This window comes from Choloepus didactylus, chromosome 16 (genome assembly GCF_015220235.1).
Source record: "Choloepus didactylus isolate mChoDid1 chromosome 16, mChoDid1.pri, whole genome shotgun sequence".
Lineage (NCBI taxonomy): Eukaryota > Metazoa > Chordata > Mammalia > Pilosa > Megalonychidae > Choloepus > Choloepus didactylus.
In genome coordinates this window covers 3,659,698-3,675,629 of record NC_051322.1, presented here as the reverse complement: position 1 = coordinate 3,675,629, position 15,932 = coordinate 3,659,698, and the positions used below count along the sequence as shown (strand labels likewise).

The 15,932-nt window shown below is 47.6% G+C and overlaps 1 protein-coding gene across 1 annotated transcript in view; it reads left to right on the top strand.

Moving 5' to 3' along the window:
* ZNF236 (zinc finger protein 236) overlaps window positions 1-15,932 on the top strand; it is a 126,655-nt gene that overhangs the window by 101,912 nt on the left and 8,811 nt on the right. The window contains 3 exon segments of the mRNA XM_037806334.1: window positions 3,983-4,180; window positions 14,111-14,240; window positions 15,568-15,744. Of these exon segments, the coding sequence (XP_037662262.1) occupies window positions 3,983-4,180; window positions 14,111-14,240; window positions 15,568-15,744 (505 nt within the window).

Sequence of the window (15,932 nt, the reverse complement as noted above, 5' to 3'; positions counted from 1 at the left end):
ACAGTGGCTGACATCAGAGCAGTTCATTTTGTGATTTTGTTTTTTAGTGGGGTGGGGGTTTTAGCAGCAGAAAATTACACACAGCAATCAATAATTTACAGGTCTAGTTTTAAATTTATTCATATCTTCTTATATTTTCCCACTGATCAGAGTTCACATGGCCACTTACTTGCATTTAGATTTTTTTTTAGGTTTTCTTGTAACACCTTTGCTGATTCTTTTAGGTCTCCTTATACTTTTTCATATGCACAAGTGTGTGTGCACACACGTTCTATTTGAAATTTAAATAGTCTGTTTCCTAAAATACATGTTTTTGGGGGCCAAAATTTGTAGTAAATGATAGTAATAAATATAGAGGAAGCTAAAAACGCTTTCCTGAAAACTTTTTAGATTCAGAAGTAAAGCGCAGATAATAATCACTGAATTTAAGTTGCATTAAACTTTATGCTTAAGCATTTTTAGCAACGGTTTTCCAAATTACCAGTTTTTCAGTTGAACAGGGACTTTTTTTGTAAACTAGATATAACTGGCTGTGGGATCCCCCTCAACCCCAGTTTGGTCTGAGTAACTAGAGCTTATCTAGCCAATTTTCAGTGTGTTTAGCTTTAACACATTTTGGGAGCTCCCCAAGATCACCCTCAGGTCCAGTGATTCTCTAGAGGGGCTGAAAGAGCCCTGCTAAGCTGTTATCTTACCGTACAGTTTGGTATGTGGAAAGGCTGCATAGAGTATAGGAATCCAGGAGAGACCGCGTGGGCTGCTCGTCATTCCCTCCCGGTGGAGTCGGGAGGACAGCACTTTGTTCTCCAGGCGTGAAGTGTGGCCACACACAGAGCATTGCCAGCCAGGGCCACTGGTGGAGCCTGGGCGTCCAGGGTCTCTACTGGGAGTGGGTCCCATGAGCCCGGAAGCTGCCTGACCATAACCACTCGGCCCCCGGCCCAGCCCTCCCCAGAGGTCAGAACAGGCCTTCACCGTGAGTCACCTTGGAGCATGGCTGTCTTGGGCTTGGCACGAGGCCCGGGTGCACAGAAGCACCCTTATCAGACAGGGTGCCCGAGGGCTCAGAGGGCACCTCCCAGGAACCGGTCTGGCCAGGCCTTCTGGGGTGTGAGGGTGCAGACACCCCAAGTCTGCTGACCCAGCTATTTACTGCAGACACCGAGTGCCCAACAGAAAAAGCATTGACTTCTTGATCACCCTTCTTTATAACTTCTGCCATGATGCTTTTGTAGTGACACCTATTTGTCTCATGTGTTTTAGATAGAGTTCCTAATGGAAAACCCAGGCATTCTATACGTATTTCTATATTTTAAGTGACTAGCAAACATAGACACTTTGCCGTTTTTTTCATCTTTTGATTTTTCAGCATTTGGTGTAATGTAGCTGGAATGATATTTTGTAGACTAGTTCTATATTAAAGTTAGTTTGGCAAACCACCCCGGGTGCACCCACTCCCATTTTCCCCGTTTTGGAAACCACCCTGGCCTGAGGATCCTTGTGCTTATGAGTGCCCAGTGCACCCCGTGGGCAACCACTAGCCCAGGTGCCGCTGCAGGCCCCTCCCGGGCCTCTCGGGTCTGGGCCAGTCACTGGAGCAAGTGTCTCCTTCCTTACAAAAGTGACGGGGCTGGTTTCTTCCAGACCCTTCCTGGTAGGGTCGAGAGCCCTGGTCAGACTTTGTGGTGTAAGTTCAGGGAGGCTTCGTGCAGCAGCCCCCATCGTGGTCTTAGCGGGGAGCCATCACAGCTGTTTTAGACCTTTCCTCCTTGGCCCACTGCCTAAAGGAACATAGCTTTCTTCCAGAAGTATTGCACCCAAGGCAAGATTCTTTCCCAGGCACCTTACAGATGTGATTTCATGTGGCTCTTGCCACAGTCCTATGAGGTGTGCACATTGCTACTGCCATTTCACCAAGAGGAAACGAAGATTGAAGGACAACTCTGCATAACTGACTTGAAGCGACACTGCTAGGAAGAGAGAGAACTGGCATTTCAAGCCTGCTCTTTTACTCCGCAGAAAATAGTTGTCAAGTATTCCCACCTAGCCTTCCGCGCCTCGCCCCGCCCCGCCCCTTCATGGCCCTCCCTCGCCCCCCTGGTCCCTGGCCCCCCGCCCCTCCCCCTTAGCCGGGATCCGGACCTGGGAGAGCCGCGGAGGTGTCGGCTCCCACGGTGCTGCCCCCTACGGGCCGGAGGAGCGTGGCGCCGAGAGCCTTAGGAGCCACGGCAGGGCTGGAGTTAAACATCGCTTCACCCTCAGTTTTTAACATATTTTCCCCTTCTCTTTTGGCAAGTATGATTTTAGCAAATTTCTAGAAAGATCTAAGTCACGCCCCTTTCTCATTTTCATGCATGCGCAGTTCTGAATTCAACAGGACGTTTCAGATTTTGTTGTGTTGTAGTTGACTTGGAAGTTTTCTTTCTCCTGGGGTGGTTTGCTGGTTGTGATGAGGTTGGAAAATGTTCTGCTGAAGTAGCTTTTGACGTTTGCTTGGTTGGTTTGTCTTTCCTTGAAAATGATGTGGATCACGTATTGAATTCTCACTTCTAACATATGATATCTTTGATTCAGAAACAATTTTTTTCTGTGTATTTTACTTTGACTATTACTGATAAGTATTTGAAAGTGTTCATGGAGAATATTAGCATCAGTAACTACAGATTTTTATTATAATTAGTGTTCTTCATCATGTATCATGTTTTAATCGTGTGGTTTCTTTGTAGTTACAAAATAGCCTTGAGTATCATTTATTGTCTTTTCAAACCTTTTTAAATGTTTTTTTTTTTATTAGACATGTTGTAGGGTTACAGAAAAATCATGTATAAAACACAGAGTTCCCATATATTTGGCTCAGAAGGATATCTTATGCATATCCTAAATACATGTTTCTTTTCTTTACCTCCACACACATGTAGACATGTACACATCTGAATAAGGGTCACAAAATAATAGCTGCCCTGCATGCAGGGTCTTCTCTCTTGTCTTTTCTGTTTTGTTCCATTTTTCCACTCGTGTGGACTCTTTATTATAACACAGGTTAGCAGCACGAGAGCGCCTCATACAAGGCTTTCTGTTAATTATTCAGAAGTGTTTTTCTTTTATGTGTATTTGTTTCTGCATGTTTCAGTATTATGAAAAAGGTTTTTATAAATTAGGAATGACAAAAATGTTAATAAATCCTATCAATTCTCTTCTAAGTTTTCTTCTGTTAAATCACCTACATAGGAATTATCACCTGCAAAAGTGGACTCCATTGTTTGTAAGGTTGAATAATAAACCTCTTCTGCTTTTAATGGTGACATCCCATTAAAATTATTTGAGAACTGACTGACTGGTTGGGACCCACAGTTTGGGAAAAATGCTTCAGCCCAATCAAAAGCCAAAAACACCTTTTGCTGTTAAGGATTATTTATGGGGCAGTTTGCCAAGAAAGATCTTCAGCCAAAGCAATAGCATTTTTTAGCCGTACCGTTTACAGTTGATTAAGCCCAAACTACCACTGCTACTAGTTAGCATTTCTCAAATCCATGCTGTGTGCCAGGGGCTGTTCACCGCTCCTCATGAGGATGTCACCCCTTTTAATCCTCAGAGACACCTATTAGGTGGATGTTCTTAGTTGTCTTTTCTGACAGAGAGACGGGCCCAGGGCAGTTAACTGCTCATCCGCCATGGCCACGGTGGTTAGTGTTGGAGCTGGAATGTGCACATGGTGGTCTGGCTCCAGAGCACACTTGTTGAACCAGCTCCACTCAGTGTGCTTCAGTCGGCGTGTTGTCCCAGTGCCCCCACACTGCGGTGTTCCTTATGATCCAGCCGAACGCCAACAGCACTTCTAGTGGCTCAAATGAGCGGGGTTGTAGGACACATGCACCTTGGGGCCAGGTCTGATTCACAAAGAGCTGAATCTAGTGACAGGATTCTGTAGGGCCCATGTGTGTGCCGGTGAGTGTGAAGCCGTGGAATTTTTGCCTCACTCCAGGTAACCGAGGTCTCTCCAAACCTGGCCAAGGGAAGCCAGCCCGAGAAGGAGGGCCGGGTGCACCAGTGCCTCGAGTGTGGCCGCACCTTCTCCTCGGCCGCGATGCTGGTGCACCACAGCAAGGAGGTCCATGGCCAGGAGCGCATCCACGTCTGCCATGTCTGCAGCAAAGCCTTCAAGCGCGCCACCCACCTCAAGGTAAGTGCCGGCGGTGCCATCCGTCATGTGCGGCTGCTCGTTGCCTAAGAGGAGAGACCCTCAGTGGTTCTCTAAGGTTTATATGAAAGGCCTGGTCTTACGAGCAGAGATGAAAGATCTGAATAAAGAATGGTCAGTGAATATAATTGCATTCACCAAGTTGTTTTAGTTTTCATAGGTGTAATGTGGAGTATAGATTAACACATCACATATTCATGTGCAATTCAGAATCATTTTCTAATGTAAGTTAAAATAACACTAAGATGCCATTTCTCACCTATCAGACTGGCAAAAATTCACATATCGGTGCAGCTGGGGGGAAACAGGCACTCCCCTTGCTGGTGAGAGTACAGAGGGCCCGACTCCTTGTAGAGGGGTCAGGCAATGCTGACAAAACTGCCGGGGTGACCCTCAGCCCACCCTGGAGTCTGCCCCAAAGATGCACCTTTAACCAGACAAAATTCTCAGGTACAGGGGCACTTGTTGCAGCATCCTTGTAACTGCTCAATGACGGGAACCGCCTGAGTGCCCCCCTAGGAGAGTGGCTGAAAGTACAGTGCACCCACAGTGGGGGACAGCACAGCCGATAGAGCTCAGGGAAGGCCCCGTGAAGGGCTGCCCAGGGCTTCCCATCAGTCACTGGGCCCTGGGACTCCTGGCCCGAAGCCTCTCCCTTCCGTGCCACCTGCTTCTGTGCCCACAGCCTCACACTCGCGTCGTTGGTGAGTGCCTCGTGGACCCCAAGCTCTTGTGAAAGACCTTTAAGCTAGTCCGTTAGGAAACCTAGATTTCTGTTCCCTGGACCCATAGCTCGTGCTTCTCTAACGGTATATTCTGAGTTTAGGAACCCCTATCGTAATCTCTTTTAAAAAGAGGGCTCTTCGTATTTACAACACTGAATACAGGATTGACTTTGTTGCATAGGGCCACAGCAGTGAGTTTGGTGTGTGGGGTTGCCACCAGTGAGACTGCTGGTAGAATTTGGCTCTAGCACCTGGCACCTGTGGTCTGGAACAAGTCCACTGAACAGTGACAGCCACAGTGTCCTGAATTGTGAAATAAGGACATTAAAACTCAAATTTGATAGTTGTTCTTGAAGAATGTAAATAACGTATGTGAAGTGTTTAGTGCACTGCTTAGCTCATGGTAGAGAAAACAGAAATTATACCTACTGGGTGCTATCTGGTAACAAATAAGTCCTGTAGATAGATAATAGAATAAAACATGATTAAGTGATTAAAGACAACTTTTAAAGATGCTTTAAATAATCTATATTGTTATATATAATGTATAACTTTTCTATAAACATTCTGAAATGGTGTTACACAATTTGAAAGATTACCTGTCTGGCACTAAAAGTGCCAATAAATTATTTTCTCTTGGTGACCTTCAAAAGTTTGGGATTTTTAAAAAATTACATTGTGTCAGAAAGTAAGGAAGTTGTGGGAATAAAGAAAGAGAGGGAGAAAACCACACACATTGATGGGGCATGTGGCAGGGGCACGGGGTGAACCACAGTCTCTCCTGACTGATGCTGTAGGAATTTGAGCACCAACATAACTACAGTCGTATTGGAGTATAACCCTCAGTATAAAATAAGCATCCATGGATCCATATTTACATTTAAAAAAATCTGAATACATTTTGTAAATGGAGAAGAAGAGACAGATCTCTAGTACGGAGGAGTCCCCCAAAACTGATGTGGCTGCTCTGCCCTTGAGGAGGTGGGCCTCAGCTCCCCCGCTCCTTAAGTGTGGGCTGCACAGGGTGACTTCCTCCTGGAGGGTGCAGGACGGAAAGAGGGGTGGGGAGGGGCTCTGCAGCGGAGAAGCCGGGCGCCACCGCCTCAGCAGGCCACCAGCTCGTCGGTGGTGAGTCACACTGATATCATGGACCCAGGAAAGGGTGGAATGAAAATGGCACGTCACCTCCCCAACCCACCCCCCAGTCCAATTCTGAGAAAAATGACAATCCCACCTCAGGGTCATCCTACAAAGTCCCTCGCCACTACTTCTCCATACTGCCAAGGTCATCAAAACAAGGTAAGTCCGAGAAACTGTGCCAGCCTAGAGGAGCCTGGAGACATGACGAGTAAGTGTCACACAGGGCCCTGGGGCAGAAGGTGATGCCAGGGAGGACCAAGGAAATCCAAGGAAGGGTGGACCTAAGCGTAACGGGTCATCTGGTCCTGAGCCGTGACAGGTGCAGCCAGTGATGGCGCTTGGTGAGATGCCAGCCGTGGGGGAACCTGCCTGCCTGTTGAACTGCTCTGAACACCACGTCTGGTGATAAAGATCATCCCACGCATGGGAAGATGCAGATTGGAGCAGAAGCCGTGTGTGTAGACAAGAGAGACATGCTCAGATGGCCTGGAGTGTCTGCTGGGGCTCTTGTCTAAGGAAGGCATCCCGGGCTTGCAGGCCCAGGGGCTCTGCTCCTGCTGGTGTGTGAGAACTGAAGCCAAGCTCAGCGTGGACGGGTGAAGCCGGATGCCACCATGCGCTCGTTCGGCCGAGGTGCTGCTGTTGGTAGAGCTGGCGCCTGGACCTTGCGGGGCTGGTGGAGGGCTCCTGGTTTGCTTGGTCTGTCACTCGTGTGCTCATGGTGATGTTTTAGTGCGGGTGGAAATGGAGTAGAGAAGAGTTCTGTTTACGTGAGAAATCGCTGTCGGGGGAACTGAGCCCTTGGGTCCTGTGATCAGTGTGTCACTTTTATGAGGGTGGAATAGGAACAATGAGGAGTGGCTGAGCCGCCTGCACATTGGTGTCATCCGTGATTTGGAACGTCCGGTTCCCTGGCTGCAGTCCCCCTGACCTCTCCTCTTAAGGTCCACCTTTAAGGGTGGCCGGGGACTGAGGCCGCTCACTCCTCACCTGTGCTTGGACAACGACTGCACCTGGGCGTCTCTGACTCTTTCTTCATGTGCACTCCCCAGCCCCCGACCCCTGCTAACGTGGAAAGTGGAAATTACTGCAGTTAGTCAGGCTTGCTGAATTCCAGCATCCATCAGTCAGAACCCAGTGAACTCTGCTGCATAACATGCCCCCTCTTGGAAATTCGTTCCTCGTTGTGGCACAGTGAGGACTGAGGGGCATTCCTGATAAGAAATGTGTGCATCCAGCTTATCACAAGCTTAGTGTACTCTGGAATTCTTCCTTGGGGAACACTTGTTCATTGGCTGCAGTCAGATGCTCCTTCCATCTATTTTAGATGAGTTTGCAAATCTCTGTTCTGTTTTGTTTTGAGCTCATAGTTTAACTGTCTGACCCTAATTCTCTCATTTCTAAGATCTGAGCCCTGATTCTGACTTTGGAGAGACGCACTTGGTGTGCTGTCCTGGTGGGACACCCATGTGACCCCGTGTGCGTGAACAGTCCTGGAGATTCCCATGCAGCCTTGTGTATGCCCTGGTGGGCTGGGTGCCCCGACACCCTGTCACAGAAGCCACCTGCTCTGAGTCACGAGCCCCAGAGCAGCAGCTCCTGGACGGAACCGTCGTTACAGCTGATGGTTGCGGGTGGCTGTGCATTCTCGGCCTCAGCGGCAGCACATTTCCTAACACCCCGCCGTGGTCGTGTCTCTCCTTGCCTGCCATTTGTACGCAAATAAAGAGGAACGGTTCTTCGATTCCCTACTCATTAGTTCTTCTGGTGTATCAGGCATCAAGCTCTAGATGATAAGGAAGTAACAGGATGTCCATATTGTCCTAGTAAAATATTTTAAAATTTATGTCATCTGATGAACCTGAGTTATTAGCTTCAAGTTGTAATATCCCCAAGTATTTGACCAGTTCTGTCATAAAGATAATAAAATCAAAGCTATTCATTTATGTTAGGTAGAAGAATGTGAAGTTTATTGCAGTTCAAAGAAAAGAGATGTTTGCAGTTACTTATCTAGCTTTCTGGATCACTATGTCACATGATTTGTTATAGCTGCTCGAGATAATTTGATTAATTAGAATCAATTTTGTTTCTCTTTATGAATTTTGTAGAGATTTATGCATTGTGATATTATCTTTGTTCTCTATTAGCACAACCCTAGAAAATTGAAATACATAAATTCAGGGACTCATCTGATGATAGAAACAAGGTGCAAACACATAAATCATTTGGGTAAAAGCTTAAACAGTATGTTATTAAGTTACTTGTGTGCAAGTCATTAATTACGCTGTGAAATTCCAGAGCAAGAAGAAACGTGAAACCTAAATAGAAAGTGGAATGAAAGACACTGCACCATTTTCCCAGTGAGAACATTTGGGGAGAAAAAGATATACAGCCAACTTAAAAATATAAACTTTTAAGATAATTCAAATAGTCGTATTTATTCATGATGTTTGATGCATAAATATTGTTATAAGTACTTATTAAAATAGCACATGGTATCATATATTAATTTTAAAATATTGCTTCTCTCATCCCATTTCATGGAACAATTTTATTCAGAATCTCAAAGTACAGTTTCTTCGTCAGCACGTCTTCATCACCCGAGTTCCCTTTGTCAGAGTGCACCGTCTTCGGCTTGTCCGAGGTCGTCCGGGACTCCGGCCTTCCCCAGCCTGTGTTTGCTGCTCTTGCTGGAAGTTCGCAGCAGCCGTGTTGGATTGTTCCTTCCCGCTTATGAGCATCCTAGGCACGCGCTTATGGTGTTCACGGCAGAACTGCACAGAAGGCTTGCTGGCAGCTAACCCGACGCGACTCACTGATGTTACGTGTCTTTGCGTCTACTTTTTTTTTTAATGATTGCATGATATCGAATCCTTTTATTTCATACTTGGCTTTCTTTTTTTATTTGAGAAATTGTAGGTTTCCTGAGAAATGCAGAAGTACAGACTTCCCATATACCCCCTCACACAGTTTTTCCTATTGTTAACACTTTGCATTAGTGTGCTACCTTTGTTACAATGTGTCTGCTTTTAAAAAATGCACTTGTCCTGTCAGATGGTTCACGTAACAGGAGGAACAAACTAGACTCCAGAGTGGCCTTCCAGGCTAATGGTCGTCCTCAGCTGGCCTTTCTCGTTTAAAATAAAGTAAATGAGAATACATCCCATTATGGGACACCTGTAACGACTCAGATATAAAGAAACTCCTGTACTTCTGAGGGCTTATTTTGTGGTGGAAACCCATGTTGCTTTTCATGTGTTAAACAGAAGTGGGAGATAGTCTAGGGTTGTCGGAGGATTCAATTCAGTAAAAAAGCTAACGCCACTGGCATGTTGTCTGTCAAGGAACATGTCAGTAAGAAGTGTGTCACTCCCCTTGGCCTGCTGTTGTGCTCAGACTTGCCTTCACGCCCCTCCCCATCGATGCAGGGGCTTTCTCTTTCTTCTGCATCCCCGTCTCCCTTCCCTGCATGTCGGGTGACTTTCATCCCAGGCTGTTATCTCAGTGAAAATAATGGAGCTGTTTTTCCTTTGATCTGCATACTCATTCCTTGACTACCTCTTTCCTGCTTTACTGTTACTTTTAAAAATCAGGTGTTTTCTGATGATAAAAATAATGCTGGTAGAGGTTCTGGGAACATGGAATAGACCTCCTTTTCCCCATTTCTCACACTAAGTACAATTAAAAGCCCTGCGCATTATAGATAAAAGCACATAACAGCGCTGTAGGGTGGAGAGAAGGCAGACTGGCCAGGGCCTCGAACCCTGAAGAGCGGCATGGCAGGGAGCTCACTGGGATTTCCCCTCCCTCATGTACCCCGGACTTGGTGCTGGGGAAGCTGGCAACCTGGCTATGCCAACATGCGTAGATAGAGGAAACCCCAGGAAAAGCCTGCTCTCTTGAGCCCCGGAGGATTAGGAAAGGGACAGCCTGGCAAGACAGACGACGTTTAGACAAGAGCCGCTCCATCCCAGCCAGATCCACAACAGAAACTGTGGCCCCACCCACACCAGCAAATGCTGCCTCGGGGCCCTGGACTTCCGCCCACGTCAGGCTCAACAGGGTGCTGGGACAGGTCCGAGCAGGCTGAAAAGGAGTCGGGACTTGCATCTGCGCCAGACATAACAAGGTCTCCTCACCTTGGTGTCAGTGGAGACAAGGTGGGAGCCCGGACTCAGAGCCCCACCTGCCGGGGTGACAGCAGGTAGCCTGGTCAGGACTTCAGCCCCCGCCTGTGCTGTCAGTGGAGGCCTAGTGGGAAGCCGGAGCTCCCAGCCCGTTCCCAGTAATCAGGCACATCCCCCAGGGGGTCCGTGGGGACCAAATTGGGAACCTGGACTCTGACCCCATCTGGCAGTAACAGGATGGTGCCTGGCATTCCACTGCCACCATGGTGTCAGAGGAAGCAGCTGCGGAGTCTCAGAACAACATCTTACTTGAAACGTTTCAGTCAGAAGTCATTGGTCAACCTGAGAACCAGAAGAACTCAGAATGAATGGAGAAAACAACCTATGGATGCCAAGATAACACCAAGATAACATATGTTGGAAGTATTGGACAAAGATTTTAATGCAACCATCATAAATGTGCTCCAAGGAGCTTAAAACAAATGAAAAAAAAAATAGAAAATCTCAGGAAAGAAATAGAAGATATAAAGAGGAATTAAATGGAAATGTTAGAACTGAAAACTACAGGTGAAATAAAAAACTCAATTTATGGGCTCAAGAGTAGAATGGAGAGGTGAGGAGAAAGAATCAATGAACTGAAAAATAGAACAATAGAAATAACCCAATCTGAACAATACAGAGAAAATACCCTAAAAAAAATTAAGCAAGTCTCAGGGACATGTGGGACTGTAGCAAACAACCTGACATTCATATCCTTGTAATCCTGGAAAGAGAGAAGGAAAAAAAGGAGGGACTGAAAAAGTACTTGAAAACTAATAGTTGAAAAATACCCAGATTTGGTGGAGGGAAAAAAACAAACATAAACCTTTGGATTCGAGAAGCTGAGTAACTGACAAGCAGGTTAGACCCAAAGAAATCCATACCAAGATATGTCATAGACAAACTAATGAAAACTGAAGATGATAAAATCTTGAAAGCAACAGGAAAGAAATGCCATGTTACCTGTAGGGGAGAACAATTAATAACAATTTCTCATCAGAGACCATGGAGGCTAGAAGGAAGTGGCACCACATTTTCAAATGCTGAAAGAAAAGAACTGTCAACTCAGAATCTTATCCCTGCAAAAATAACCCTCAGGAATGCAGGGGAAATCACGACATTCTCAGTTGAAGGAAAACTAAGAATTTGTCACCACAAGACTCACCCTAGAGGAATTTCTCTAAACAGACGCTAAACAATAATAGAAGGAAACCTGGAACATCAGGAAGGAAGAAAGAACATGGTAATCAAAAATACAGGAAAATACAGTAGGCTTTCCTTGTCATCTTGAGTTTTATAAATTATGCTTGACAATTTGAAGCACAAATTACAAAACTGTTTGATGTGGTTGTAAAGCAGGTAGAGGAAGTATTTAAGACAGTTACAAATTGGGGAGAATGAAAGGGCATAAAGGGTGGTGAGAGTTCCACACTTCATTCAAACAGGTAAAATGACAATACCGGTAGACATGATGAACTGTGTATGTATAATGTAATATATAATGTAATCCCTGCAGCAGACACTAAAAAGTAAATACAAAGAGATACACTTAAAAACACTGTACACAGATGAAAATGGAATTCTAGAAAACATTCAGATAGCCTTCAGGAAGGCAGGAAAAAGAAACAGAGAAATGAAAAACAAAACAAAAAATAAAATGGTTTAACTCCACCCATGTCATGGCATTGTATTTGCTTGAGCAGCCTAGGAAACTGAAACATGTATAGGAATTCAACAACACCAACAACCAAGAGGATCTAGTTGATGTTCATGGGACACTCCGCCTGAGAGCAACAGAACAGGCATCGTTTTCAAGTGCCCAGGGGACATATACCAAGAGATTATGGCTTGGGCCGTAAACATACCTCGCCATATTGAAAAGAATTGAAATCGTGCAGAGTATATTCTCCGACCACAATGGAATCAGGTTAGAAGTCTGTACCAAAGAGAAAAACTACAAACACCTAGAATCCAAACAACTCATTTCTAAATAATTCATGTGTCAGAGAGGAAGTTGAAAAGGAAATTAGAAAATACGTCAAACTGAACGAAAATGAAAATGACACATCAAAATGTGCAGGGTATAGCTAAAGTAATGCTGAGAGGGAAGTATATCTCTCTAAACACTTTAGAAAAGAGGGAATGTCTGAAATCAGGAATCCAAGCTCTCACCTCAAGAAGCTGGAAAACAGGTATGAAATAAACCAAAGGAAAGGAAGCCAAAGGAAGGTGGTACTAACAAGAGCAAAAATCAGTGAGGATATTAAAGAAAAATCCGTGAAAGAAAGAGTTGTTGCTCTGAAAAGATCAGTAAAATGGGCAAATCGCTAAGACTGACAAGGTAAAGAAAACAAGTTACCACTACCAAGAATGAAACAGAGTACCCCTGCAGATCTTGCAGACAATAAAAGGAGACTGAGGGGATATTACAAGCCACTCTCCACATGTGAATTAGACAAGCTGGATGGAATTGACCAATTCCTTAAAAAACACAAGGGAGGTAACTTGAATAGTCTTTTAATTATTGAGGGAACAGGTGGCTCTCCAGGCTCCTCAACCACTTTCTACTCCTCCTGAGCCCGGCGTCCTCGTCACCCACTTCTCCAGCCTTGGTGCCCCCCCCCCCCAAAGAAGTGCAGGGTGCCCGTGCTGCCTTTCCAGCGGCCCACGTGCAGCAGCTGCGTTGCTGGGGCTCCTGCTTCTGTCTGCGTCACCCACAGCGACTTCCTTTCTCTGGAGGTTCGTTGTCTTCCGAAGAAACAGGATGCTAGGTGATGAAAGCCTCCCCAGCCTCCCCAGCTGGCTCGTCCTCTTCGTGCCTCCTCTGCCTTCTGCCCATCCAGCCGGTGCTCGGGGCCTCCTCTGTGCAGAGAAAATGGGCGCAGGGCTGGTGGCTCCGTGCTCAAGAGGCTGGGGTGCCGTGGGGTCACGGTTAGATGTGGCCGGACGGGCAGGGCAGGGGCGCTCGGCAGTGCAGGGGGAGGGGTGGTGTGTTCAGTTGTTTAAGTGTCACCCAGGACACACATTACCCAGCCCTAAATTCACACCCCGGCTCTGCCTCTCCTGTGGCCTTGGGAAAGTCCCTTTGCCCCCCTAGAGTCCAGTTCGTCACCTAATGGTTGGTTTGTTCCAGGCCTTGAGTGACGTGATCTATGTAAAGCAGGTAGCATAGCGTTGTCATGTTGTCAATGCTGAATAAATGTGTCTTTTCTCCAATTTGTATTTTAAAGGGAAGAGGGGAGCCCTGAATATTGTAACTCTATAAGGATAAATATTACACCCTAAAAAACATAGCATGCCTACAGGTATAGTGACTTCTATGTCTTTTAAACAACTCCAGTCACATCAGTGTGGACAAATGGATAATCACATAACATCAGAAATGAAAACGCACATCTTGACATGAGCAGGGCTTTTGATTGATTGTGCAGCAGTTGTCCTGTCACTGGAGGAGGCCCCCACAGGCCTCTGCGCCCCGGCACACTCGTATCCCACAGCCCACCTGCCTGGAAGAAGGCAGCTCACCCAGGGCTCCTGAGTCCTGCCCCTCGCTCAGCATGCTGATTCATGAGCCATCATAATGACCCGATGAAATAAATACACCGTCCCGCCTGAGGAAGGGATGTTTGGCCAGCGTCACCCAGTAGGAGACGATGACGCGACGGGTTGAACCCCGGCAAGCCTAGGCTATCACCCTAACCACGCCGCTCTTTTGCGCCTGCTGGTCTACTCTGATCCTTGAAAGCACAAACTGGAAAAGAGCCTTTGATTTTATCCTCACCACTGACATGAATTTTTTTGCTTTAGCTGTTTCAGATTTATCAGGTTCTGTCGTGATCCTTAAAGGTGTGTTCAGCCCAGGTGTTGTCTTTAATTGACAGGAGCACCTGCAGACACACCAGGCCGGCCCATCCCCAAGTTCACAGAAGCCGAGGGTGTTTAAATGCGACACCTGTGAGAAGGCGTTTGCCAAACCCAGCCAGCTCGAGAGACACAGCCGCATCCACACAGGTAAGGCCAGGGGTGGCATTCTGTTTCAGTAATCTTTGTTTTGAAAAATCACAATGTGATAGCCTATTTTAAATGGAAATTAAGACAGATTTTTTAGCTTAGTAGGTTACCCTGTGTTGTATTAGCAATAAACCTTTTGCATGTTTTTTCCTTTTTGAATGGAAATGCTGGTTGCCTAGCCCGTCTGCTGCTCTGTAAATGTAGAGCATGTCAAACACGACTGAAGTGTTTCTGTGACGTGGCATCGCCACTACCAGCTCACTTATTCTAGCCTGTGGGTCCTGTGAGGGCACCGTACGTGTTGACCCCATCGTAGAAGAGCTGAGTCCTTGCGGGTTCGCACGTGGTGGCTCTTGGACTCTGGAGCTCTCTAGCTCCCTTTTGTTGCCAGGCTCAGTGTTGTGGCTTCTCGAGCTGGGATGTGGCTCTCGTGCTCCTCCTCGCGTGTTGCCTCCGCTCACCCTCTGAGGGTGACCTGGTGCCTTACAGTGGAGGCTCAAGCCATCGTCACTTGGCTCTGGTTTAAGGGGGTGGGGTGGGGTGCAGCGTTAGGTTTTTTTTGCTCCCTAACAAGTCGCCACGTGTCGAGGGGCTTTAGGCAGCACCCGCTGACCATGGGGTACTTAGGTCAGAAGTCAGGGGGCTGGTCAGGCTCTCTGCTTAGGCCCTCATGAGACTGATGTCGCAGGGGGTGAGGGGGCAGCTGGCACCCATGTCTTCCCAGTCAGGGTGGCTATCGGCGGAAGGCTGCTCCCAGCACCCCAAGGCCTCCCACACCCCTTCTCACGTGGGCACAGTTGCTCCAGGCCTCCTTGCACCCCACGTCTCTGACTCCTCGGCCACCACCAGCCTAGGAGCCTCTACTTTGAGAGGGCTGCGGGTCTAGCCTGGGCCCCCCCAGAGTCCCCTGAATGGGAACCTTGGTCAGGCCTGTGGAGTCCCCCTCACCAGGTGAGGCAGCCTGTGCTCGCAGCCCCTGGATGGGGGGCGGGGGGCTTCCAGGGTTCCCTTGGGAACACTGCCAGCCACAGGGCCACTCACCAGGGGGATGGACAGACCCAAGTTTAGGACAGAATTGAACACCGTGAGGGCAGGGAGCTTGGGGTCGGCCGTCCGGGAGGGCCTGGGGGGCAGCCCGGCGGAGGGAGTGCGGAAGTTACTACGGCTTTACTTTCTGAAAATGGAGATTGATGTAAACCTTGAGGAGACACTGAGTGGATTCTACTCTTACTTCTGGGGTGTCCGCGGTGCGGGTGGTGGGGGTGCAGGTAGGGTGCCCAAGTGCCCGCAGCGGCCCCGTGGAGACCGAGCGCGTGCCTTCTCCCAGGGGAGCGGCCGTTCGACTGCACGCTCTGCGATAAGGCCTTCAACCAGAAGAGCGCGCTGCAGGTGCACATGAAGAAGCACACCGGGGAGCGGCCCTACCGCTGCCGCTACTGCGCCATGGGCTTCACCCAGAAGAGCAACATGAAGCTGCACGTGCGGCGCGCACACGGCTGCGCAGGTGAGGGGCCGGGAGGGGGAGGGGGCAGAGGGCAGGCGGGGGGGGGTGCTATTGGGAAGTCAGGCCTGCCGTTCCGTAAGTTGCTAATAACTCCCCGTTACCATCGGGTAGAGATACGCCCTTCATGGGAGTGCGAGCATGTCCTGTTCACTGACAGAGATATTTTCTCTGTAGCTCAAATTATGCTG